We start from the raw sequence: 26,234 nt of genomic DNA on the forward strand, positions 1-26,234 counted from the left end.
CAACGCAGGGCACACACACCATTCACTCACACACTCATACCCACAGGCAATTTAGACCCTTAAAAATGCTGTAAACTGTATAAACTTGTCTATAAACACAATATTTCATTTTATGATATGTATACTTATATAAGCAGATAATCAAAGTGAATCGCATTCAAATGTAAAAGTTTTAAATGAAAATGGAAATCTTGTAAAGCTTGTTGGGCCGGGGGGTGCATTGTTTTGTTATTTAAATATGTTGGTACGTAGTGGTGTTCATGATCACATCTTAACAGGGTGCTCCAGCACATGTAGAATCTTTAAAAAAAAAAAAAAGATCACCCGCCATATTTAAAAATGCATCAATCTAATCCTATATCAGTTTCACCCTTCTTCCCTCCATTGGAATTACATGGCACTGCATGTGGTGAAACTTCTGTCGGGTTGCATGAGCATATGAAGTTTTTTCTTTCCAGCTTGCTGTAGCAACATTGCCCAAAGTAAAAAAAACAAGGATAAAAACAAGAAAGGAAGACTTCTTCTCATTGTGATCGAGGGTGTTGTTTTCTTCCATTTACTAACAGTTAAGGTTAAGATTTGGCTAACTTAACTGTTCAAACTAGTTAACTTTACAGCATGATCAAAGAGAGTTACTCTGTCTATATTGCTCACTATGATAGCTATCCACGTAATGAATGTATATGCTTTACAGCACTTAATAACATAGCTAGCTAGCTAACACAATTAGCTAGTACTATTAACGTTACTTTACCACCAAGCCAATATAAACTAGCTAGCTGAGCATAGAAGCATAGAGCTAGGTAGCTACACCAACAAGACGCAGTATGTTAGCCATTTATCCAGGGTCAGACATAATGTTCCTTAGATATTTAGCAAAATCAGATCTTAGAGCAGCAGGGCAACAAAAGCCTGAAGTATAGATAGATAGCTTGGTAAGTAACAAATTAGTTGGTGTAAAAAAATATTTTTATTTAAGTTGACTAGCTATATTATAGCTTTGTACAGTTGTATCGCTACTAGTAATAAAGATAGTTAGCTATCAATAGCTTGTTAGCTGAGCTAACTGGGCGACATGGCTCAGGCAGTAAGAGCAGTTGTCTGGCAGTTGGAGGGTTGCCGGTTCGATCCCCTGCCCGGGCTGTGTCAAAGTGTCCCTGAGCAAGACACCTAACCCCCAAATGCTCCTGACGAGCTGGTCGGTGCCTTGCATGGCAGCCAATCGCCGTTGGTGTGTGAGTGTGTGTATGAATGGGTGAATGAGAAGCATCAATTGTACAGCGCTTTGGATAAAGGCGCTATATAAATGCCAACCATTTACCATTTAACAGCCATCTTTAAAGCGGTCAGAAATAACCTGTCATGACAACGAGCATGTCCCATTAGCTGGAAAATGCGTACTCCTTAACTCCACTACCACCCTCCTCCACTCTACTCTGGAAACCGATCATTGTGGACTCCCTCCCTCCACTGTCCTATTTTTTGAAGCGTAGGAACGAAACGGCTAGAACTCTGCACTCCTCCACTCCCCCAGCATAGTGTGCAACGATGTATCTTTCAGCGGATGTCTTTTCACATTTCTGGGTGACTTCATCATACTCACACCCAGCAGAGCCGTTAAGTTCTTCACTGGAGTGACGTCACTTCCGTTCCGCCATTTTGGCCCAATATGGCTCTGGCAATGTATAATCCGTATGTTCCGTGAGGCAAGTGGCTTGCAGTTGCATCATGCCTTACATTATAGAGTCACTGGCTAACAGACAAGCTAACTTTTCACCATTTATTTTCAGTGGGGCCTCGTTCTGAAAATATCAATTTTAATAACAACCGTTGCACATGATAACCCGCTTTTAGGAAAAGGCACTAGTCCATTTAAAAGTAGGACATGCTCCAATTGGGTGAGAAACCGTAAAACGCTTTAACAAGTTTGTAGAAGAGCGCAAAAAAGATGAATTATGAGATTAATTGGAATAGCACGCCAGCCTTACCAAAAAGATTTTTCATGTATATTGGTCCCAGAATGGCAAAACGACAAGGCTGCCGATTTTCGTGTTTTGCATGCAAGTGTGGTTTGGACATTATCATGCCTCTGTTAATAAAATGGTTACTTATTTTCCTCCACTGTAGCCATAACGTCACGTTCAATGGCAGGGTCAAAGTCAGAGAATCGGCGAGGTTCATTTCTCGATGGCTGACGAGCGTGTTTATTCCCATACAGTGAATTGATTTTAACTCCGTCCGTGCCTTAAGAGGTTAAGAAAATGTGATTTTAGATCACTGAATATGGGAATAGTACAATGCCGTGACAATTTAAGAGTCTATAATGCCACTGAGCTTGGACACACGACAACTAACCCATCTGCTGTGAGTTTGACCTGGACAGGTATTCTTTGTGTCTCGGACATTATGTTGACATGAGAACCTGCCATTTTATTTATTTGTATTATTTCACCTTCATATGGAACTATTTTTTTCAAATAAGACTGAGTCTTGCTGGATCTGGTACAGTATATTCCAAAAATATAACTTTTCCTGTCAATCCAAATAAGTGTTTTTACCTGAACAAATTTAACCAAATGCACTGCTTGCAATGTTACCCATGATGTGCAAATTATATTATATCAAATGTAAAAAAGTAAAAAGAATATTGTGCATATTGCAAAGGTTTAGCACCAGTAGCTCCATTAGACCTTAAAAAGGTTTTATCGCAACTGTGAGGTGTTAAAATTAACACCTCCTGTCTTCAACAGGAAACCAACCAGAAGAGAAAAGCCACTATCACAAGTACATGGCAGGCCATGACTTCGTGATGTTGTGAGATGAGTCAGATGGTAACCTTTTACTAATTTATTGCAAACAATACTGAAACTGCAGCGCATAGTAACCATAATATGTTATGTTGTAACTAAGTAACTAAACAGAAACCAGTCAATAATGACTACCATTTATATACTTGTGATGAATTCCACTGACTGAACAGCTTGAAATGAAATACTACAGGCATTTAGTTGAAATATTTTATGATGACATTAGTCATCAGTAATCAGTGCAGTATTCAATTAAAGTGATTGTAGATTGTAGATGATGGAGGGGGCTAACAGGAGCTCCTGGGCAATGTGAACATGCTCAAACCTCAGGCCACTGAGAGACGTTTTGACAGAGCGCAGGATGAGGTCAGGACTTTAGCAACATCCCTCCCACCCCCCCCCTCAAATGCTGGGGACGCAATAAACCGACTAATGCTAACTAACCCTATATGATGCTAGCAACTGTCTTAAAGCCTTGTAGAAGCCACAATACTATAAACAAAAAAAGTATGTGACGTCCGCCTGGGTATAAATGCCTCCGGAATTGGCTTGGCTGTGACGAAGAGAGGAGGGCGGTAAAGCAAACCGCGTCTTCTGAGGGAGAGCTATCTTATCGTTGCACTGGTTCCTTCCACCAACCGCAACCACTTAAATCAGGCAGAGGCAGCAAGGGATGCTGGCCCATGTGCCACTTGCTGACTATCAGATGATTCCACAAGGCCCAAAGCTTAGAGAGAGAGAGAGAGAGAGAGAGAGAGAGAGAGAGAGAGAGAGAGAGAGAGAGAGAGAGAGAGAGAGAGAGAGAGAGAGAGAGAGAGAGAGAGAGAGAGAGAGAGAGAGAGAGAGAGAGAGAGAGAGAGAGAGAGATTCAATTTAACCACAAGCCACTAGGTGTTTTTTCTTTCTATAGCAGGGTGAAATCTGACTGAATCCTTGCCTGTAAATCACTAGCTGTATTAAGAGGAAGAAAACAAGTTTGGCTGATGTGTGAACTTCTGAACTTTGTGTGTGTGTGTGTGTGTGGGGGGGGGGGGGGGGGGGGTGGATCAACGTATCTTTTAAGTTTGAGGATCATGTGAGCAAAGCCGTGTTTATCACATTTCATGATCATACTGAATTTTGACTGGCTTGCGGCAGCATACCACTTTCCCTACAATCTTTAATATCATTGGTATATGGTCACAGACTATCAGAGGTCGACCAATACCTGTCAAAAGTTGTCAAATAATGAAATTAATAATATGGTTCTAATACTACTCCTGTTGCATAAGGGGAGATATTATTGCCAAAAAATAGGCAACGTACATCTAGTGAAAGCTTCATGATTCTACACAATTCTGCAGTCAGTAAATGTATCATTCTCATATGCTCGCTACACATTTGATGATATATTGAACTAGCTAATCAGAAAGCCAGCCTGCAAAGTAAGCAATGCTACAAATTCTTGTTTTTGGTTTAAATTTGTCTTGTGGCTATTTCTATACAGTGGTTTCAGAAAATATTCAGACCCCTTCACTTTTTTTGTAGATTTAATTTGAAATGGATCAAACTGCCTTTGCATTTTTGCCCATCAGTCTACACTCAATAACCCATGATGACAAAGTGAAAACGTGATTTTAGATGTTTTTGCAAATATATTCAAAATCAAAAACTGAAATCTCTCATTTACACAAGTATTCAGACCCTTTGCTGTGGCACTCCAAATTGTGGACAGGTGCATCTGGTTTGCTTTAAATATCCTTGGAATGTGTCGAGAACTTCATTGGCAAATTGAATTGATTGAACATTAGAAAGGCACACACCTGTGTATATAAGGTCCCACAATTCAGACTGCATGTCAGGACAAAAACCAAACCATGAAGTCCAAGAAACTCTCTGTAGACGTCCGTGATAAAATTGTGGCGAGGCATAGATCAGGGCATGGGTATAAACCCATTTCTAAAGCTTTGAGTATTCTCAGGACTTTGCCAAGCGGCAGTTAAAGGACTTCAGAGCATGAGGGAAAAGATTCTTGGTCTGATGAGACAAAATTTTAATCTTTGGGCAGAACTCAAAGCACTACGTCTGGCGAACACCAGGCACTGTTCATCACCTGGCCAATACGGTGAAGTATGGGGGTGGCTGCATCATGCAATGGGGGTGCTTCTCAGGGGCAGGGACAGGGAGACTGCTCAGAATTGATGGAAGAATGAATGCAACCAAATACAGACAGGTCCTTGAAGACAACCTGCTCCAGAGTGCACGCAACCTCGGACTGGGGTGATGGTTCACCTTTCAGCACAACAATGATCCCAAAGCATACAGCCAAGACAACGCTGGAGTGGCTTCGGTCTGACTGTCCTTGAGTGGTCCAGCCAAAGCCAGGACTTAAACTCCATAGAACCTCGGGAGAGACCTGAAGATGGCAGTTCACAGATGGAGCTTGAGAGGATCTACCAGGAAGAATGGGATAAGCGACCCAAATCCAGGTGTGCAATGCTTGTAGAGACTTACCAAATAAGACTCAAAGCTGTAATCGCTGGGGGCTTCTACAAAGTACTGAATACCCATGTAAATGATTTGCTACAATTTGTGGGCACTTCCATCCATATCAGGTGGACCATGTGGCCTTTTCATACATAGTCCCTTCATTTTGTGAGACCAAAGGTAATTGGAGAATTGGCTGCTCAGTTTTTCTTGGCCAACTGCATTATTAGTTCATACACAAGAAAACAAGCAAAAGGTTGATTCCAGGTGTGCAACTTGCATTTGGAGTTAGCTGTTGTCTCTCAAAATGCGTACTAAAGTGTCAACGGCAACCCAGTAATGCAAGCCATCGAGCGGTGGAAAAATCAAAATAAATCAATCCTAAACATGGGGTATGTTAAAATGAACTGTTTAGTACAGTACAGCATGGAACGAAGATGCGGCAGAAAAGCTGAGTAGCTGGTCAGCTGAAATGCTGCGGGCGACGACCCTATTTTTCTTTCTATTGTCTTTGCTGTTCTAGTTTGTTTAGTTAGTTTTAGTTATTTTTGCCTGGAACCCATGAGTGAGAAGAGCAAAGACTTTTTATAATTTGTTTTGTGTTGGTGTGAGTGCGCCCTCTCTCTCCATGTGGCAAACAACGGTGCAATCCTGGAACTGCCACACCTCCCTCCTAGGGAACTCAGAAGTCTATTGGACAGAAGAGATGAGTATTGTAACCTCTACCAAAGTGATGGAAAGAGAAAAGTGAAAGAAACTGCTCAGGATCAAAAGCACCCCCTCATCTTTGAAACATGGTGGAGGTAGCGTTCTGGCTTGAGTATGTATGTATGGCATGGGAACTAGCTCTGCCTTTGTCAAAGCCACTGGGGACAATGACCCACCTTGGGACAACTTCACCTAGATCCAGTTTTTGTCTCCCAACTTCGTTCCTCTCTAGTACTATGTGTCCGCCACAAGGCAGCACAGTACGCTCAGTCTCTCGGTTTGAACGATAGCACAACTAACGCAAGCAGCCAGGAGTCATTTTCAAAAGTCTCAGTCACACATCTAGCATGTAATGCGATAAGCCATTTACTTATTTCATGTTTAAATATTGATTTATTTAGTTTTAAGCATCATGAAATGGCTGGACTAAGTGAGTCAAGAAGAGGCATGTCCATCCCAGGATAGCTACACCATTTGCCTTTATCACTAGCTTATGAAGCATAGTGTTTCTAGCTACAGCAGTTGAACAATCTTATTTTGTGTATTCATTACTACTACTACTGAAGTAGTAGCTATCATAAATATAACTGGTGAATAAAAGCAAGATGTCGGCTACAGTGTGCTGCCAAGATTTAGCCAGTTAACTTACAAGTTAAGGTATCCATTCCCAAATTATAGTTAGCTCACTAGCTAGCTAGTTTTAAAATGTCCGTGGGGTATTATATGTAGCTTACTTTAGGACAGGGGTTCCCAGTGTACTTCAATCATAAAAGAAGCCCTTCATTTTTCGCCAAGAGGCATGATAGCAAAGCATTTTGTAAAATACAACAAAGCATGGTTAACTGAATCTCAAAAGCTACAATAAAATGTAATATGAAACTGTTTTGCTTTTACATGGTAAGTATTAGTATCTCCACATAGAACGTTACTGTACTTTCTTAGTACAAAATGGGAATTTGGGAAATTTGTTCCTTAAAGAACAAAAATGTACCTTCACTGTCTCTGCATTTATAAGAGTGTATAAAACTGGAGCCAAAGATTTTCAGTGTTGGCTAAGACACTCCGCCAGAGCCCCGGCGAAAAGAGCCTTGGTGGAACCAAGACGAAAAACAACTGCCTCACTGGTATAATATTTCCGCCTTTCATTTTCCATATGGTCATTTGAGTACAGTCTTGTGAGTGGTATTGCTCACAGTTGGTCCTAAACAGGTATTTTAGAAAAGTCTAATTGAAGTCCATGCTTTCAAAAGGCTAGAGATGCAAGCTCTCAAAGTAAAGTGAGAAAGGGGCGTACTGGCACAATCCACACCCTCCTCACAGGAAGCGGAGAGCTACAGGGCGTAGTTAACACTTCTACTCACTAGGCAGGTGGCCTCAAAATATAGTTAAATCTGTTAAAAAACATAACAAAAAATAAAAACAAGGTCAAAACCCAAAGCCACAGCAAAACACGCAAACAAGTAGAAATGAGGACCAGCTTAGTGGAAATGGTAAACAAGATTGAGCGCGGCACGTACTCAAAAATAAATCGTTTTCTGACAGCAGGGTAGGAATGAATGGGTCCAGAGGCCGCATTCACTAGGAAGGCCATTATGACTATTACAACCCTGGGATGGACTGAGGAAGAAATTTCCTCATGGGAAACCTCAGGATACAGTAAACATAAATATGCAGCAGCAGAGTCAAATGGAAGACGTTACATGAAACCCTGAAACAGGTGGAAAGACTCCTCCATTATTCTGACATCATGATTTTTCAAAATGTTCTAATTGTATGTCTGCTATCTCCTATTCCTCTCCTAACCGTCCTGTCCTAAATTTAGAGGGCTACATTAGGTCTAGGGCGACATCTCTTATCAGTTACGCACACCAGTGCACACAAACTGGTGATCGTCAGCTTCTCCCCTCACTGCCCCACAGGCACTCACCTCTTGTTGAAGCTCTACGATCTGCTCCTTCAGGTCGCGGATGTATTGGCTGGAATCGGAGCTATTTAGCTGGCCTTGGACCTTGCCTTCTTCTTTCTGTGAGAAGAGAGGAAAATTCTTACAGCACAATCATAGCTGGGCTCCACAGTGCTCCCATTTCAGGAACATCTGCTCCTAAAAACTATTAGTGTGCTTCTACATTTTTCAACCTATGAGTACATGCTCCTTGGAAAAAGACGTTAGCATAGAGCCCTGCCCAGCATACTTGCCAAACTTTGGGCGTCAGAAATGGAATGGGGAGAAATATGGGAGGATAGTGAGAGTAGGAGAGTTCCAAGACCTTGTTTCCTGCATTCTAGTGACTTTTGCAGTATGAAAATAGATAATAAGCACAGTGCAGCAACATTTTAGAATGATTTTTTCATTGTTATTTGTTTCTCTCACTCTCCATTTATTTTTCCTCCCCACCAAGTTACTTTCTCTGTCATTTTTTTCTCATTATCCATTTATTTATTTTCTCAACTTCTTCCTGTCTTTTCTCACTCCATTTCTCAACCGTTGGCATCGCTCTAGAGTCTATTCTAGTGTAGTGTCGTCCTGGTGGAAACAGTGGATTTTTTGTGCCATGTAAAAGAGGGCTCAGGTTTCCAGTTCCGTACAGTTATGGATTTGCGAGAAAACGTGGAGGGTAAAGGTAACAACAGCGCAAGTAGCCCTGGAGGTGTAACCACCCGGCTATATCAATGAGCAAGGGCTGAGCAGTCTCCTCTGTACAGAGCACCACCAGGTCAGACTTAACACCTACAATCTGGAAACAGCGGTGGGGGTGTTAATGATCACAAAGGCCCATAATGATCACATGGAAAATGACAAATTGAAAAATGCATATTTCATCACAGCGTCTTCCAGCTTTCCAGCGCAAGGCAAAGACAAATTGAGTCATTGACATGAGTCCGCTATGTTTTTGGCCAGTTTTTTTAAACAACGTGATGCATGCCAAAAAAAAAAGAAGTTTGTATGTTTTTCTCAGATCCCCAGAGGAGTTTGGGAAGAGTACGTTAGCCGTTTAACAGCGAAACTCTAGCCACGTGGTGTTTGCATCCTTTCGTCAGAGACATCTGCCGACATCTGTTGACTGGTGAGCCGGCAAACAGATTGCAAACCTCAAATCACTCACTAAACACGGCGTCAAAACAAGGGCGCCCTGCCAGCTGTGGTCATGGGAGTAGAAGTAGGGTTGGGCAGGACTGGAAAAAGGAAGGTGAACTGGGAGGGGGAGCCGAGTTTGAGATGACAAACTAGCGGCTCACCGCGCAAAAAGAGGGGCGTTCAGCTGCAGCGTGGCCTCCTGATTGGTTGTCAGCGACGATGATCTGAGACAGCCTGGTTCTTCCAGGAATCCCCCCCAGAGAGGGTGATAAGGGAGAGGCGGTTAGCAGGCATCCTAGGTTTAGCTGTGAGAGCTAACAGGTGTCGGGCTGTGGCCGGGGATGTCAAACGTCTGAAAGTAATGGCTTCCTCGCCCGTCCCCCCCCCCCCGTGCCCCATTGTTATCCAGGAGGGTTGTGGCAGTTGCCAGTGCCTTGCGGCAGAACGCAGTGGAGAGAAGGGCAGGGCTATAGAACATTTTTTTATCATGTGCATACAATTTTAATCCTTATTCTCCTGAAAAATTCACAAGAGCGGCTGATATTGTATCTATTGTATCACTGCTATGACACTGTGGCCTAACTTTACCATTCAACACGTTTTGTCTTAGTACGGCAGTCGTTTGCCATTGGGAATGGTGTTCCATCCTTTCAAATGAGCAGTTATTCATACAATCTATGATAACTCATGTTAAGTTTATTGTTACAAGCCTGTTCACTACAGGACAAAATACTCATGCTGAAATTTAAGTTTACACTTAAGGTCATACTGTTAAATAAACAGATTAGCACAGAAGCATACATGAGAAAAGATTAGCATTGAATTTTAAACATAATTAAAAAAAAATAAAAACAAATCATATGTTGCATTTCAGTCCTGCTGGCAGTGAGTGACATGTACTATACACAAAGGCTTCTTGGTAGTGAAGACAAGTTGAGGTCGACTTAAAAGTTTTTCAACTATGCCTGCTTTGGTTGAAAATACACAGAAATAGCCTCCATTTATAAACTTTAATTTCAACAAACATATATCAGTAATATTGTGGGAACATTTTAAGCATGCTGACAGCACATTGACGACCCACACAAGTTTGTGCAGACTTTTAATTTGAACTGTAAAAGGGGCAGCCTGTAGCGTAGTGGTTAAGGTAAATGACTGGGAGACGCAAGGTCGGTGGTTCTAATCCCGGTGTAGCCACAATAAGATCCGCACAGCCGTTGGGCCCTTGAGCAAGGCCCTTAACCCTGCATTGCTCCAGGGAATGATTGTCTCCTGCTTAGTCTAATCAACTGTACATTGCTCTGGATAAGAGCGTCTGCCAAATGCCAATAATGTAATGTAATGGGTGGAAATACCCCTGAACAAACAGGGCCCGACATCCTCTGTGGATCTGAGGACTAAGCAAAATTCAACTTCAGCTGCCCATTAGTAGTGCCAAGCACTCAACCAAAACTTGCGCTAGCTAGAATAAAAAAATAAACAAAAATAAAAATAAAAAATAGATCCAAGCTTGGTTCAATTACTTAAGCTGCATCCTTTCAACTGCACTACTGAGAGAAATTAACAGGTAAAATGTTTTTAGCCATTACATATGCAATTAGCCTAACCTCTATTTGCAATTGCAAGTGACAGGCTATATGAACTACAGTTCCCACTCTACATCCTGCCAATGTCAACAGCAGCAACTTGTAGACAAGTTGGAATGAGACAAAGACAAACACACAGAACGATAACTTGAGAAGTAAGGTTTGATTGTGATGAACATGTTTTAAATCCATGTTTAGTTCATGGATTCCCTTTAAAATAAATGGATATGACCTGTATAATATCAAATCTGGGCATGCAGGATATATTGACTCTTCCTGAATTACTACCTTTGCAAACTAAAAAAAGCCAAAAAATTTTGTGGTTAAATCAGTAATCAACTAAGGCCTTTTTTTCATTTCAATTAAGATGAGGCCAAAACTTGTTTTTCATTCCATAATATGCAGAGCACATTTAAACAGTGTTAATGGTCAAAAGAATGCACAAAATGACAAAATCATATTTGATCCCTGGCTGTTTTGTGTAGTTTATTTTAATAATTGGAATGGAAACTGGGATTATTTCCTAAAATTGAACTGGAGTCAAACTGAAAGCTAAAAGTAATAATTGCTACGCACTAAGGCGTGGCAACAGAAAACCTCAGTGATATGATGGAGGCAGAGGTAGAGATTTCCTCTGAAAATGACTTGCTTGCCCTCTCCATGCAACGACTCGTTTGCCACCTTTCAGAGGGCGAGAAAACTATGACGTCACCCCTTCGGTTTCCGAGTAACAGCAGATAAAGCTAAAAGAGACTTTGCTTTTATTTCGTTAAAATTAGGCCTGAATTATGTAAGAGTTCAAACACTTCTATGTTTTACTGAGCGCGTCTTCTGGTCCTCTTGGCTGGCTCAGTTGCACCAGGCATGATCAATCAACCACAGAAAAGTATTTGAATCCAAAACAATGACATATTTCACCCAGGTGTGGTTCTAAACTGAAAAAAGAATTAAGGAGCACATTTACTACTTGGGATGCATTAGCGTGCTTCCAAATTTTTCAATTTATGAGCACGTGCTCCTTGGAAAAAGAGAAAAGGAAGTCAGCACAGAGCCCCCTGGCAGCACAGGTAGTCATTCTTCCACAACTGGGCCCAGAGCACTCCATAACATCATCCATGAGTCACTGTGAGTTTGCAAATATTTACGTATGTGACCCAGGTCTGCTTAAAACCCAGAGGGGCTTTCTGTCAGTAAACCTCTTCTTCCGGCATCAGAGGTGGATGCAGCAGTGAGGGGAAACGCAGTCAAAGTTGCGTCAGTGGTTCACCTTTCTGCCTGGAAGGCCTGCGTCCAACAAAACTCCATCAACTGGCAGTTCGGGGCTACAGCTAAAGGTTGGCAAGGGCGGTGGCCGTCCTAGCGAGCCAGCCAGCCAGAGCTTCTGTCCACAACCCCCAATGCTACAACCAGGCAGCCAAACCACAGACCAAGAGCTCACCACCACCGCACAGCGCCTACACAGCCAAACCCTGGCGAAGCTGCCACTTCCTGCTGCAGCTCACCAGGTCCAGTCCAGGGCCTACGCCATTTCACTGTGGCCGCAACATCCTGCTCTCGCGTGTCGAAACTCGAGTTTCCTGCTTATCCAGGAAGTCCAAAAGTGATCACTGTGTTTTTCTGATAACATTTAACACCGGGGGGGGGGGTTAACAGGGGGTTAACAGGTCTGTTCCTCAGTTGCTGTGGAGGAGCGTGGTAACAAAACCCCAGACCGCAAGAGTGTGAGGGACAGCTGAGTCAAACTATTATTATTTTTTTCTGAAAATTATTCCACTAAGAGAATGTGAGAGTTTAGGACAGATTTCATTATGACAAGGTGACAGATTAAAGCTTTGTACAGCATTGTTCACTGGGATGTTTGACAAACAAAGCAAAAATGTTTCTCGAATTGTATCGTGTTGCAGGAGTAGGAAAATACTCTTTGCAGGGTGTCAGACACCTCCCCATTAATTACACAAATACATGCGCACACACACACAAACAGAAACACACACTCGCACGCGCACATGCAGACGCAGATGCACACAAACACACGCACTCAGGTACACACCAGAGTGCATATTACCATATGACTGGGTGGTGAAACTGCACCCTCGAGTATAAATCGGGATTTCTGGTATGTCAATCGGTAGTAATGTGGGTAGATATGTGGGTGTGTTGTAAAACTAGACAAGAAGTGTCTGACACCTTTTTCAACCTACGAGCAGCATTCTGCAAAACAAAAAAGAGACAGGCTGAAGTGAAGCTATAAATATAAAACACATCCCCTCACTGCTCATGGAAAAATCCACCCATCAACCTAGTTTAAAAATGGTATCACTGCACTAGCCCTGAGCGATAAGCGTGGGTCGACTTCATATTAAATACATTGTCGCAACGTAGCATTGCACTGCAACTTTAGACTCAACAATTAAGACTTTAGACTGCAGTAATAATCAGAAAAACATGAGGGCTTCCCGTCTATTAAATCTAGTGCAAAGTATTCCAGTCAATACCTTAAGTTTTTCTTCCATAACTGCGTCATAGTATGCACACCTTCAGGTAGCTTATGACAGTAGTGAACTGCCATTAATGTATTGAGACTTTCTCTGTTGTGTCTCTGCTATTTTCACTTCAATCTCCAGCAGCTAGATTATAGGAGACTCAGATTTAAAATAAATAAATAAAATGACTCAGAAACAAGATAACATGGGCTAATCTGAAAATCAGTAACAGTTCAATCTGCTGTCGGGGGAAACTTTCACGCTTGTTTTAGAACTGCAGCATTTCCTCTGATCTGATACCAGATCCGTAAATAAGGCTAAGAATGCATACTGTGATCAGGTCCCACTTCACAGCACCCAGGATATTGTCTTTCTTTGAGCTACAAATTCACAGCCCGACGAAAATCTACTGATAAATCACTGTAGTACACCACAAGCCCGCTTTTCATCATTTTCCTTCTTCTTAATTTCTTCCGAAATAAAGTTTCGCACTCAGACATAAGAAAATTATTTGACAGTAGCTCTCAGTACAGTATAAGCAATGATTCAGTAAGGCCCTCATTGTGCCTTCAGGCAACACAACGCTTGACACTGTGGGCCCTAAGGTTGCTGAGGTTGATGTAAACTCATTGAAATTGTCAAAGAAATGAAAAAGCGTGACATGGGCTTAAAGTGGAGGAAATGTGAAGTACTGAAAGACTTTGCTGTAGGTGGTGAATGAACAAACAAACAAAAGAATAAAGAAAGAAAGAAAAGGAGATAGTCAACCGTCTTCAGCGTTGTCCAAGAAGCAAGTCAACCAACTAACCCCTGCAGCAGCGGCAAACTGAGAAGAACAGGAAGAGGGTGACATCTCGCAGAAGTCTATCTGGAGAGTCCGGGTATTTCTGTCAGGGCTGCTAAGAATGACAGACCAACTTTGTAATAATTTCATTTTGAGAGCATTACAGTTCATACCGAACCTGTACAGTTCTTCAATTTACATATCTTTGCATACCCAGATTTCTTATCAGATGCTCACACTGATTAGCTGATTAAAATAAACCAATAGTTGTATTATGTTTTTATGAATTAACACAACAAAACAAGGAACATGATAAAACGAGAAAAGGACAGGGGCACACAAAGCTGGGAGATGCTTCAAAGGAATTTCAAGCTTTTCTAAATTCACCAACTGAAAAAGCTACAAGCCGCAATATATTTTTTCATGTAGGTGGTGTCTACACATCACACACTGTATTAATTAATGTTTCACTGAAGTTCAAAGTGCAAGTGACGTAGTGTTATAGTATTGTCAGGTCAAGAGGTCAACCAAGTCACACAAGGTGCTTTATTTCTTACTTTTCTGTGAGTGATTTTGATCTTTATATGTGTGAGATATGTGTGTATGTATAAGCTACTGGATGCCTAAAATTTCCCTCGGGATGAATAAAGTATCTATCTATCTATCGACATGTAGGTGCTTCTTTGAAATAATGTCGCAGTGGGTTTTTTTTTTTTTTTCACAACCAGGTGTTCATCTCCTCAAAATATCATTTCTCAGAAGAGTCTGCGAGAGACGTGAAAGCTACCTTTGATCTTGTTCACTTCGCAAAAAAGCCCCCCGTGGCCCACCTCCCGCTCTTCCTCACATCGACGCGACTCAAGTATACCCAACTGAGAGCCCCCCTTTCTCGGGAGATGAGAACGAGGTGCGTGCTTGCGCATGGTACCTGGATCTCCAGCTCAGAGATCTGCTGCTGCAGTTCAGCCATGGCCGCAATCTTTTCAGCTTCCCGGAGCCTGATGGCCATCACCTCCTCTCTGTTCTGCAAAGGCAGAAGGAGAGAGAGGGAGGGAGGGAGGGAGGGAGGGAGAGGGAGAGGGAGAGAGAGAGAGGGAGAGATTTTAATTTTGATGTCCCCTTTATTTGAAGATTGCAAAAGAAGGTATTTACAGACACAAATAACCTATGTCCTTTAAACCACAACAATGTTCCTAAAATAGATTTAAAAAGGCGCACCAAAACACCAAAAATAAGAACCAAATAAAAACCACAATAAAACCAATTTATCGCTATAAAACAATGTCTGTTAAATCAAAAACAGACCACCAGTAAGACATTGATGAATCCGAAAAGGAAGAGAGGGAGATGCACTCAGCTTTGAGCGCTGATTTGGTGCACCAGATAACTGTGAGGAAGTGACGGCCAAAACATTGCTGATGGTTAGAGTGCAAACTGGCAGTTTAACACTGAATCAGCAGGATAAGGTTGAAGATTACAAACCAATAACTAGAGACAGATCCTACAGACTACGCCACCAAATGGTCAAATAGCTCCTACACCTATAATGGGACAGGAGGAACTGCAGCCTAGAGCTGGGTCTGCAGCCAAAGGTTTTAAGCAGAGTGAGTCTTTGGCCTTGTCCCAATACTCACCCTATGGTCTAAGGAGTTCCATGAAGTTCACACTTTGGTGATGTATTTCCGAATTTAGAAGGGGGGTAAATACGCTTGGGTACCAAAATGGGACACCCTTGCATGACATCATTTGGTCGCTATGGCTACATAGAATTAGAATTTGGTTGCATTATATGCTTCAATTGATGGAAGGATTGACAGAAACACCTGGGTATTTCTTCAGATCTGAAGCAAGAGTGGAGCTTGATATCTCAAAGATATCTTTAAGTACTGTCTTTGCAATGGTGATAGTTTCAGTGGTCTACCAGTTCTTGCATGGTTATTAAGAGTACCGATTTCTCAATTTCTTGCAATAATTATTTTTGAACTCCAGTTTTGGAAACTCCTCTTTATTGACTTTCATCTTCCTTTTGCAGTGCAATACACTTGTATCCAATCTTATGGAGAATAATCTCAGAAATATCTCCTTTAGCCATTTTAGACGCACATGACAAATAAATCTGCAATGCAGTGTTTTAGCAGTTTGTTTGAATATTAGAGTCACTGTTGAAGGCAAAAGTTTTGGTTACAATTTTGTTAACTTACATTGAGAGGACACGATTCTGTAACTTGTCTGTTTATTGGGAGGATGGAAGACTTAAAGTGATAGTATGGTGCACAAATGGACAGATTTGATATTATATGTAGCGGTGGAGGCGCCCTCTGTAATTTTATGTTAAATATACGTATACGTTGCCTGGATTAGTCACTGTAAAAAAATGTTTACTGGAAATTTTATGAACGAGAGGGTGATCTCTGACTTTTGCACAGTGCCATACTAATCTGCCTAGTAAATGGCAGGTTGGCACTATTGGAAACAACCCGTATTCTGTAGCGGTGTTGAGCAAGGTTTGAAAAGTTTATCCTTGGTCCCCTCCTTCTCATCCTCTACAGAAAACCGCAAGGTAATGTCACTATATTAATATGCCAATGACACCCAAGACCTTCCGTCTTCGCCATCACCTGACCTGCAGGTCTCCATGCCCATCTGGAACACCATCTCAAGCTCGATGGAAAACGACCACCTACTCTTCAACAGCATCTGGTCTACAACCACCCAAAACATTCCCTCCTCACTGCCTTCTGCTGGCTACCTGTAACAGAGGTAATTTAAAACCTTGTCTACCAGGCTACTGAGGGGACTGACCCTACTTTTGGAAGATCAGAGCATACACACCAGCCAGACCAGGGGTCACCAACCTTTTTGAAACTGAGAGCTACTTCATGGGTACTGAGTCATACTAAGGGCTACCAGTTTGTTTTGTCACGCACACAATACTGACCTTTGAACTAGAGTAGGTCAGAGTTCACCTAAACTTATCTAAACTTCATGTATAATAAACAAATTTTTAAGATATTGTCATTTTTAAATCTATATAAATGCAAGTGTGATTAAAAAAAAATAGCAACAGAATAAAATTACATTTTAGATGCAGCTCACAAGTGAGTTGTGCTATTTTTAGAACAGGCCTGCGGGCGACTCATGTGGTCCTTGGGGGCGACCTGGTGCCCGCGGGCACCGTGTTGGTGACCCCTGAGCCAGACCCATTCATTCTGACCCTTCCCACTCTTGGAGCCTGCATTTCGCGGTCACGTACACGGTCTTGTCTGGCCCCTCAGTAATGGAAAGAGCTTTCAACCCACGGCAGTCAGAATAGCAGAAGCGACACAGACAGAAGTCACGCCTCTTCGTCTCAGCTCCTCTGCCCTCTGTACTTTTACCGAGCCCAAACACCTATATAAGTATATCTTCTCTTTTTTTCTTTTCTTTTAGGTTTTCGGCAGCTGTGAGTCTATGGCTTTGCTTCATGTAGTTAAATGTTCCGTGGGGTAGTGGACCATTTGTCTGCACTTGCTGTCTCTCTCTTTGGATGAAAATTTTCCACCTCTTGGGAAATTCTGCACTTACAGTGCGGTCCGTATGTATTTGGACAGAGGTATAATTTGTGTTGCAGTGCAGAGTTGTGGTGCAGAGTGTCCCTTTTAATTTGAGGGTATTTACAGCTATATCGGGTGATCTGTGTAGGAATTACATCCATTTTTATACATAGTGCCCACATTTTAGGGGACGAAAAGTAATTGGACAGTCAACTTCTGAGATGTTTTGGATTAGCAAAGTGTATTCAATTGTTTCTGTCGTGCAGTTATAGGAAAGCTTTCAGTATCTCATGTTTTTGAACATGAGGACCAGTGATGTGCCAATGACAGTCAAGGAAGCCATTACGAGGCTGAGAAAAAAAGAAATAACAGTTAGACAGGATGTTTACGCCAAACAATATGTTTACCAAAATACATAGCCTGGATCATCATTAAGAAGAAAGAGCATTTTATCAGCTCAAGTTAAATCAATCGCATTGGACGGTCCTTCATCCTACAGCAAGGCAATGATACCAAACATACACCAGTGCTCTTTTTTTTCCTTAATGATGCTCCAAAACGGTTTGTTTTGGTAAGCCTATCGTTTGCTGTTTTTTATTATTTCTCTGCATAATGGCTTCCTTGACTTGATTTGCACAACTCTGGTCCTCATATTGTAAATCAGGGGTGCACAACTCCGTTCCTGGAGGGCCGGTCTGCGAGCTGGTTTTTGTTCCAACTGATTAACTGATCTATTTTTCTGATGGCTCAAGAAATGATGCTTGTTCACTCCTGTACTTGAGCAGAGTAAAATCTTTAGGATACATTTGCAGTCCGCAGCTGGTGCATATACAAATGTCTGATCAAGACATGATTTAGCTAATTAAATAATTAAGAGCAGAAGTTGGCGCAAAATCCTGAGGCGGATCAGCCCTTGCTGTGCACCACTCATGTAAATACTAAATACTCAAATTAAAGGTGACAGTCTGCATGTCAACCTCACGTTCATCATTTAATTTCAAATCCAATGTGCTGGGAGTACAGAACAGAAATCGTACCGCTGTCCAAATACTCACGGACTTCACAGTAGACACCTGACCTCGCGTTCGCATTGTAAGTTTCTCTGGATAGCAGTGTCAGTGAAATCCCGCTGAAGGGTGGGGGTGCAGCGGGGCCTACCATGCACTCGGTTTCGGCCTGCTTGCGCTTGGACTGCTGCAGCTGCCCCAGGAGCTCCTTGTTCTGCGCAGTCAGCTGCTGCACACGCTCCTGTAGGCTCCGCCCTTCCAGCTCCGCCCGCCGCAGATGGTTGCAGTGAATCTGGTTCTGGGAGGGGCGTTCGGCCCAACCGTGAAGAGGGCGGCGGGGAAGGGGGGTGGAAAAGAGGGAAGGATGAGAAATGAACAGAAGCACCGCACCCTGTGTGGTGATGTAAAGGGTCAGAGGAAGGACAGGGGTGAGCTGGATAGGTTTTGGCCCGTGAGTCAGAAGGTAGCCAGAAATGAGGTTTCTCCCAATCCACGCAGTAATATGAGTGAAGATTGAAAAGATTGAAAAGATTATCTGGCAGATCTCCACCGCCCCCTGGTGTAAAATGATTAGCATTACAGGCTAGACTCACACAACAAGCACAAAAACAACACACACACAAAAAAGCAAAAGGGGCCAACAGTTCTGCATATATAAAGAGGTTACAGCAATGCTCGCATTTTACTGTACGAATTGGTCTCTTAATTTGCAAGACTGAAGTAAGATTCTAAAGATTCACTCGTGCGATTTGGCCCTGTGCTGTACTGCTTAAAAAAGGTGATGAATTGTTCAATGTTCCTGGCTGATAGATGTACATAGTCTATAAGGGAAGAGGTGCAGTGAATGCGGAAGGCAGGGTTAAGCAGGGGTACCTGCGTCTCCAGCTCCAGCATCCTCTGCCTGTTCTCCCGGAGCTCGGCCTGGACCTCGGCCTCCCGCAGCCTGACGCTCATCAGCTCGTCCTGCAGCTCGCCCAGCGTGCTTTTCCTGGGGCTGTCCTTCCAGCGGCTCGACGTGCGCGCCAGGTGTTTCTGCGCCGCACACACATGCACACACACACGTGCACACACACACGTACGCACACGTGCACACACACACGTACACACACGTGTAAACACACATACAGACACACGTACACGCACACATGCGTAAACACACAACATGTACACACAACATGTACACACACACACAGATATAGCCAAGCTTACTCATTGCACTCAGCTCTTCATATTTCACTTGCATATTTCAGTTGTTTAAGATAACAGTTAAATATACATAAAGGGGTCTTTTTTTATGTCAGAGATGCATTTTAGCTACTCAAGGCCATTTTCCACATGGTGGAGTTTTCACACTAATTGAATACGGATTCATATGTGCGCACACACACACACACACACACACACACGCGCGCGCATGCACATACACACACGCGCACACATACGGAGATGCAGATACACACAGACACAGAGAGACACAGCCATATGCAGACACACACACACACACATCCTTACCTGCCAGTGCTCCTCCAGATCCTTCACCTGCTGTCGCAGCTCCTTCAGGCCGGTCAGAGCCTCGGCCTCCCGCAGCTTCACCCCGATCAGCTCCTCCTGCAGCTGAGCCACGTTATATTCATCCGGGAGGGCCGTGTTCCTCTGTAACACACACGCATACACATATACACACACACACACACACACACGCACACACATATACACACACACACACGCACACACTGTCAGATGGCCAGCGTCTCTCTCGACGAACGTTGCAACGCAGAAACCCCTCCGCACTTAAACAGGTCCCATATTGCGGAAAATAACATTTGCTGTGGATAATAAAGGCTCTAAAAAAACAACACTGCAGAAGTATCAAGTCCCCAAATTAATCCATATGAATAAAATGTGAAGTTCCGTGAAGTTATGACGGCACGGCGCAGACGGCTTTCAGTTTGTTGGAGTTAACCGGGAGGAATCGCCACCTTAACGTGGTGGAGGGGTTTGTGTGTCCCAGTGATCCTGGGAGCTAGGTTGTCGGGGGCACTGTTAGCCCCCAGTAGGGTCTCCCAAGGCAAATTGGTCCCGGGGGAGGGGCCGGACTAAGAGAGATTCAAAGACTCCCATGACACGGCCACACAACGACCCAGTTACCTCGCCCGGAAAAGGGAAACCGGGACCCCCTGCTGGAGCCAGACCCGGGAGGGGAGCTTGTCGGCGAGCGTCTGGTGGCCGGGCCTTATCCCATGGGGCCCGGTCGGGCACAGCCCGAACTGGTCACGTGGGGTCGCCGCCCTGTGGGCTCACCACCTGCAGGGGTCGGCATCGGAGTCGGGTGCTTTGCCCAACGGGCAGTAGGCAAAGGCGGGGATCCGGGCGTGCTGATCCTCGGCGTCGCAGACTGGTTCTGGGGACGTGGAATGTCACCTCTCTGGTGGGGAAGGAACCGGAGCTAGTGCGGGAGGCGGAGCGGTACCAACAAGATATAGTTGGGCTCACCGCCACGCACAGTACTGGTTCCGGAACCAAACTCCTGGAGAGGGGCTGGACTCTGTTCTTTTCTGGAGTTGCTCAAGGTGAGAGGCGCCAGGCGGGTGTGGGGATACTCACAAGCCACCGGCTGAGCGCCACTGTGTTGGAGTTCCACCCGGGGAACGAGAGGGTCGCCTCTCTGCGACTACGTGTCGCTGGGGGGAAAGCTCTGACTGTCATTTGTGCTTATGCGCCAAACGGCAGTTCAGAGTATCCGGCCTTCTTGGAGTCACTGGGCGGCATCCTGGAAAGGGTGCCACCCGGAGACTCCATAGTTCTGCTGGGCGACTTCAACGCTCACGTGGGCAATGACGGAGAAACCTGGAGGGGGGTGATTGGGAGGAATGGCCTGTCTGATCTGAACCCAAGCGGTGTTTTGTTATTGGACTTCTGTGCTGGTCATGGATTGTCGATAACAAACACCATGTTCGAGCATAGGGTAGCTCATAAGTGTACTTGGTACCAGAGCACCTTAGGCCAAAGATCGATGATCGACTTTGTGGTCGTATCGTCAGACCTGCGGCCGTATGTCTTGGACACTCGGGTGAAGAGAGGAGCAGAGCTGTCAACTGATCACCACTTGGTGGTGAGTTGGATCAAGTGGCCGGGGAGGCTGCCGGACAGACCCGGTAAACCCAAACGTGTAGTGAGGGTGAACTGGGAACGTCTGGCGGAGGCCCCTGTTCGCGAGGTCTTCAACTCCCACCTCCGGAGGAACTTCTCACGCACCCCGGGGGAAGCTGGGGACATGGAGTCCGAGTGGACCATGTTCAAAGCCTCCATTGCAGAGGCGGCAAGCAGGAGCTGTGGCCAGAAGGTCATCGGTGCCTGTCGGGGCGGCAACCCAAGAACCCGCTGGTGGACACCAGCGGTGAGGGAGGCCGTCAAGCTGAAGAAGGAGGCCTTTCGGGCTTGGCTGGCCCGGGGGTCCCCTGAAGCAGCAGACAGGTACCGGGTGGCCAGAAGGGCTGCAGCTTCGGCACTCGCTGAAGCAAAAACCCGGGTATGGGAGGAGTTCGGGGAGGCTATGGAGAAGGACTTTCGGTTGGCCTCGAGGATGTTCTGGCAAACCATCCGACGACTCAGAAAGGGAAAGCAGGGCTTGTCTCAGGCTGTTTTCAGCAGGGGAGGAGAACTGCTGACCTGGACCGGGGATATTGTCGGCCGGTGGAAAGAGCACTTCGAGGAGCTCCTGAACCCGAACAACACGTCCTCTGTGGAAGAGGCAGAGCCCGAAGACTTGGGGGAATCTGCACCTATATCCCTGGCGGAAGTTGCTGAGGTAGTCAAAAAGCTCCTCAGTGGCAAGTCGCCGGGTGTAGATGAGATTCGCCCTGAGATGCTGAAGGCTCTGGACATTGTTGGGCTGTCTTGGCTGACACGCCTCTTCAGTGTCGCGTGGAGGTCGTGGACAGTACCTGTAGAGTGGCAGACCGGGGAGGTGGTCCCCATTTTCAAGAAGGGGGACCGGAGGGTGTGCTCCAATTACCGGGGTATCACACTCCTCAGCCTCCCTGGGAAAGCTTACTCTAGGGTGCTGGAAAGGAGGCTCCGACCGACGGTCGAACCTCGGATTCAGGAGGAGCAGTGTGGCTTCCGTCCTGGCCGTAGAACAGTGGACCAGCTTTTTACCTTGGCAGGGTTGCTGGCGGGGTCATGGGAGTTTGCCCATCCAGTCCACATGTGCTTTGTGGACTTGGAGAAGGCTTTCGACCGTGTCCCCCGGGGAACCCTGTGGGGTGTACTGCGGGAGTATGGGGTACCGGGGCCGTTGTTACGAGCCATCAGGTCCCTGTATAACCAAAGTGAGAGCTGTGTCCGCATTCTCGGCACAAAGTCAAGCACGTTTCCTGTGGGTGTTGGACTCCGCCAAGGTTGCCCCTCGTCACCGGTCCTGTTTGTGGTATTCATGGACAGGATCTCAAGGCGCAGCCGAGGTGAGGAGAGTGTCCGGTTTGTAGACCTCAGAATCGCATCTCTGCTTTTTGCGGATGATGTGGTTCTGCTGGCTTCATCAGACCGTGACCTTCAGCACGCACTGGAGCTGTTTGCAGCCGAGTGTGAAGTGGCCGGGATGAGAGTCAGCACCTCCACGTCCGAGGCCATGGTTCTCTGCCGGAAAACGGTGGATTGCTCCCTCCGGGTTGGGAACGAGTCTTTGCCCCAAGTGAAGGAGTTCAAGTATCTCGGGGTCTTGTTCACGAGTGAGGGTAGAAGGGAGCGTGAGATCGACAGGCGGATCGGTGCAGCGTCAGCAGTAATGCGGGCGTTGCACCGGACCGTTCTGGTGAAGAGGGAGCTGAGCCGGAAGGCGAAGCTCTCGATTTACTGGTCGATCTACGTCCCAACCCACACCTATGGTCACGAGCTTTGGGTAGTGACCGAAAGAACGAGATCGCGTATACAAGTGGCCGAAATGAGCTTCCTCCGTCGGGTGGCCGGGCTCAGCCTTAGAGATAGGGTGAGGAGCTTGGACATCTGGAGGGAGCTCGGAGTAGAGCCGCTGCTCCTTCGCGTCGAAAGGAGCCAATTGAGGTGGTTCGGGCATCTGATCAGGATGCCTCCCGGGCGCCTCCCTTTGGAGGTTTTCCGGGCTCGTCCAACTGGGCGTAGACCCCGAGGGAGACCCAGAGCCCGCTGGAGAGATTATATATCTCTCCTGGCCAGGGAACGCCTCGGGATCCCCCAGGAGGAGCTAGAATGCATTGCTGGGGAGAGGGACGCCTGGAATACCTGGCTTTGCCGACTGCCACCGCAACCCGACTCCGGATAAGCGGGTGATGATGGATGGATGGATGGATGGATGGAGTTAACCGGCCAATCAGAGCAGAGGTTCACTGATGTCAATGAGCCTTAAAGACACAGTCACTAAAACAGCCTGTTCTTGGTAAAGCTCATGACAGGCACTAATGAATGGACATGTAAAACTGGACAGAGAATATTTTTGGTACTTAAACCACACAAATGTCTTAGTCATTTGGATATCAGGACCTAAAATAAAACAGTGGAAAGGCGTACAACATGGGACCTTTAAGACCTTACCCCGGCTGTGATGTCCTCATACTGCCATGCTGACGGGGCTCACGCACCTTCTCCATGTCCAGAACCTTGTCCTGCAACTCCTTCATGGCGCACTGCGACTCTGCCTCCTTCAGGCGGGCCTGCACCAGCTCCCTCTCCAGCTGCAGGATGAAGTCCTCTGTGTAGCGCGGGTTCCGCTTCTCCTGCAGGGGGCGACAGAGGGCGAAGCCTTTAACAACCCCGAGCACACATGGCTGGCTTTAGTTGCTGCGTCACATGGTGCATTGTGCTGCGTATTTCACCCAGGTCGGGATGGTAGAGCAGATAGAGATTAAATTAAAACGGAAGGGGGAAAACAGGAATTCATTTGGACTCACTTCATGGGGGGAAAAGTCTATGACTGTACTTTCTTTTGGGAAGCAATCATAAAATTGAAAGTTGAACCTTTGCTCAAACCTAAACATAAGTCAAGTCTGAATATTTTAGCCCAAGGTACATTTAAAACATTATTAGGGACAGGATATGGCTATCAGTTACCTGCAGAGCAGCTGTAAATGATAGAGCCTCTGCCCTACGGTCCTATAGGATGGACTGACATCAATTTTTTCGATTTGATTCATCTCTAAATTGCGGCCTTCCATACAGTACCAGTATCACTTCTCAAGAACAGGAACAGTACAGTAACACTAATGTGGCTACAGAGTACATTCCAGTGCAATCCATTTCCCAGAATTATGTGCAGTTTGCAGGAGTTGTATTTCAGAGGGATAGAGCAAATCACAGTATTCAGGAAGATTCAAAACTCAGTAAATCAACTGCAGGCGACGGTCGATAAATTGGCACAGCTTTAAAAAGGAATATAATTCATATGCATGCCCGCTTCTATATGCTGCCAGCATTAAGCACTCTGCATAACATAACACAAATACATTACACATATAGGGCTAATTTAGAAAATTTCACAGCAAGTGCTTATTTTCAGTCTATTTCAGTTAGCCTATTGTTTGCCCTTCAGTATGTTTTTTTTAATTTTTTCTCAGACTCATAATGGCTTGGTTGGCACACACCAATTCAATTCCAAAGGCAATCAAAAGTCCAGATTCAAGACCAGGTACTCTTATACTAAGGAAGCAATTGAACACACCTAACTGATGAGAAACACTTGTGAAGCCATTTCTCCAAATGTCTTGACACCCTGAAATGGGGGGACTATGTGTTAAAAAGGGCTGTAATCACCCTGATCACAGATCACCCGATACGGATGTAAATACCCTCAAATTAAAGCTTTAACCTCATCATTTAATTTAAAATCCAATGTGCTGGAGTACAGAGCCAATATGACAAATTGTATCTCTGTCCAAATACTTACGGACTGCACTGAAGCAATTCAGAGGAATTTCCCCCACCTACCAATCAGACCTCTAAGCCTCCTGCACACTGCAGTATTATCCATTGCAAAACGTTCAACATGTTATCTGGCTCTATGTATTCAGAATACTACTGTACTCCCCCTAGTGCCACAGCTATATGCTCGATAACCAGCAGACAACCATGATAAATCAGTCCACCTCTCCCAACAGCACAATGAATGTTTAATGGTGGCTCAGTGTAGGAATCATAAAACAACATTATGTAAAACACCATATTATACCAGGCAGACAGAGCATTATATTTCGATGCCTGCATGCAAAATTAGCTCATTAATAGTTAAACACCCTTTTCTGCTGTTTCGCAAAGCACCAAAGGGCTCGGAACAGGGCTCAGAATCAATGTCACACCACCCAGTGCCAATCAGAGGGCTGCTTAATTATTCAGGAGGCATTTACATAAGAGCAGCATGCTAATGACACACAGTGGACTGTGTGTCGGCCTAGAGTGTCGGCAGACCACCATAATTCATTGAAAGTACTACCGACTTTTGTCATGGATTAGCAAAGTAAACGGTTAAATCATGTGCAAACATATCTTGGGTCATCATTCCAGCGTTCATGCTTATTCAGAATTTGAAGTCCACTAACTTATTTTCGAAAACCCTGTGAGAACATTGACTTTGACTCAACACAATGAATCTCACCTCATTCAAGGAGCAGTCTCGAAAATATATTTTCGTACATTTCTGCTTTTTAAAATAGAAAACGCAATTCTCTGAATACTTTTGGATTGCTTTGTGAATACAAACTGCAGATAAGCAATTCATTTGATTTTAAATATGTCAATAAACTGAGGATGGAATGTTT

At 44.7% G+C, this 26,234-nt stretch overlaps 1 protein-coding gene across 3 annotated transcripts in view; it reads right to left on the bottom strand.

The window, feature by feature from the left end:
- Positions 1 to 26,234, bottom strand: part of LOC133126221 (ecotropic viral integration site 5 protein homolog) — a 78,769-nt gene that overhangs the window by 5,686 nt on the left and 46,849 nt on the right. For all 3 annotated transcript variants that reach the window (XM_061238196.1, XM_061238195.1, XM_061238193.1), the window contains 6 exons: positions 24,066 to 24,200; positions 19,963 to 20,103; positions 19,324 to 19,482; positions 18,602 to 18,748; positions 14,839 to 14,934; positions 7,909 to 8,004 (listed from right to left, as the gene is read on the bottom strand). In XM_061238196.1, the coding sequence (XP_061094180.1) occupies positions 7,909 to 8,004; positions 14,839 to 14,934; positions 18,602 to 18,748; positions 19,324 to 19,482; positions 19,963 to 20,103; positions 24,066 to 24,200 (774 nt within the window). The remainder of the gene's footprint in view (positions 1 to 7,908; positions 8,005 to 14,838; positions 14,935 to 18,601; positions 18,749 to 19,323; positions 19,483 to 19,962; positions 20,104 to 24,065; positions 24,201 to 26,234) is intronic.

This window comes from Conger conger, chromosome 4 (assembly GCF_963514075.1).
Source record: "Conger conger chromosome 4, fConCon1.1, whole genome shotgun sequence".
In the NCBI taxonomy this organism is placed as follows: Eukaryota; Metazoa; Chordata; class Actinopteri; order Anguilliformes; family Congridae; genus Conger; species Conger conger.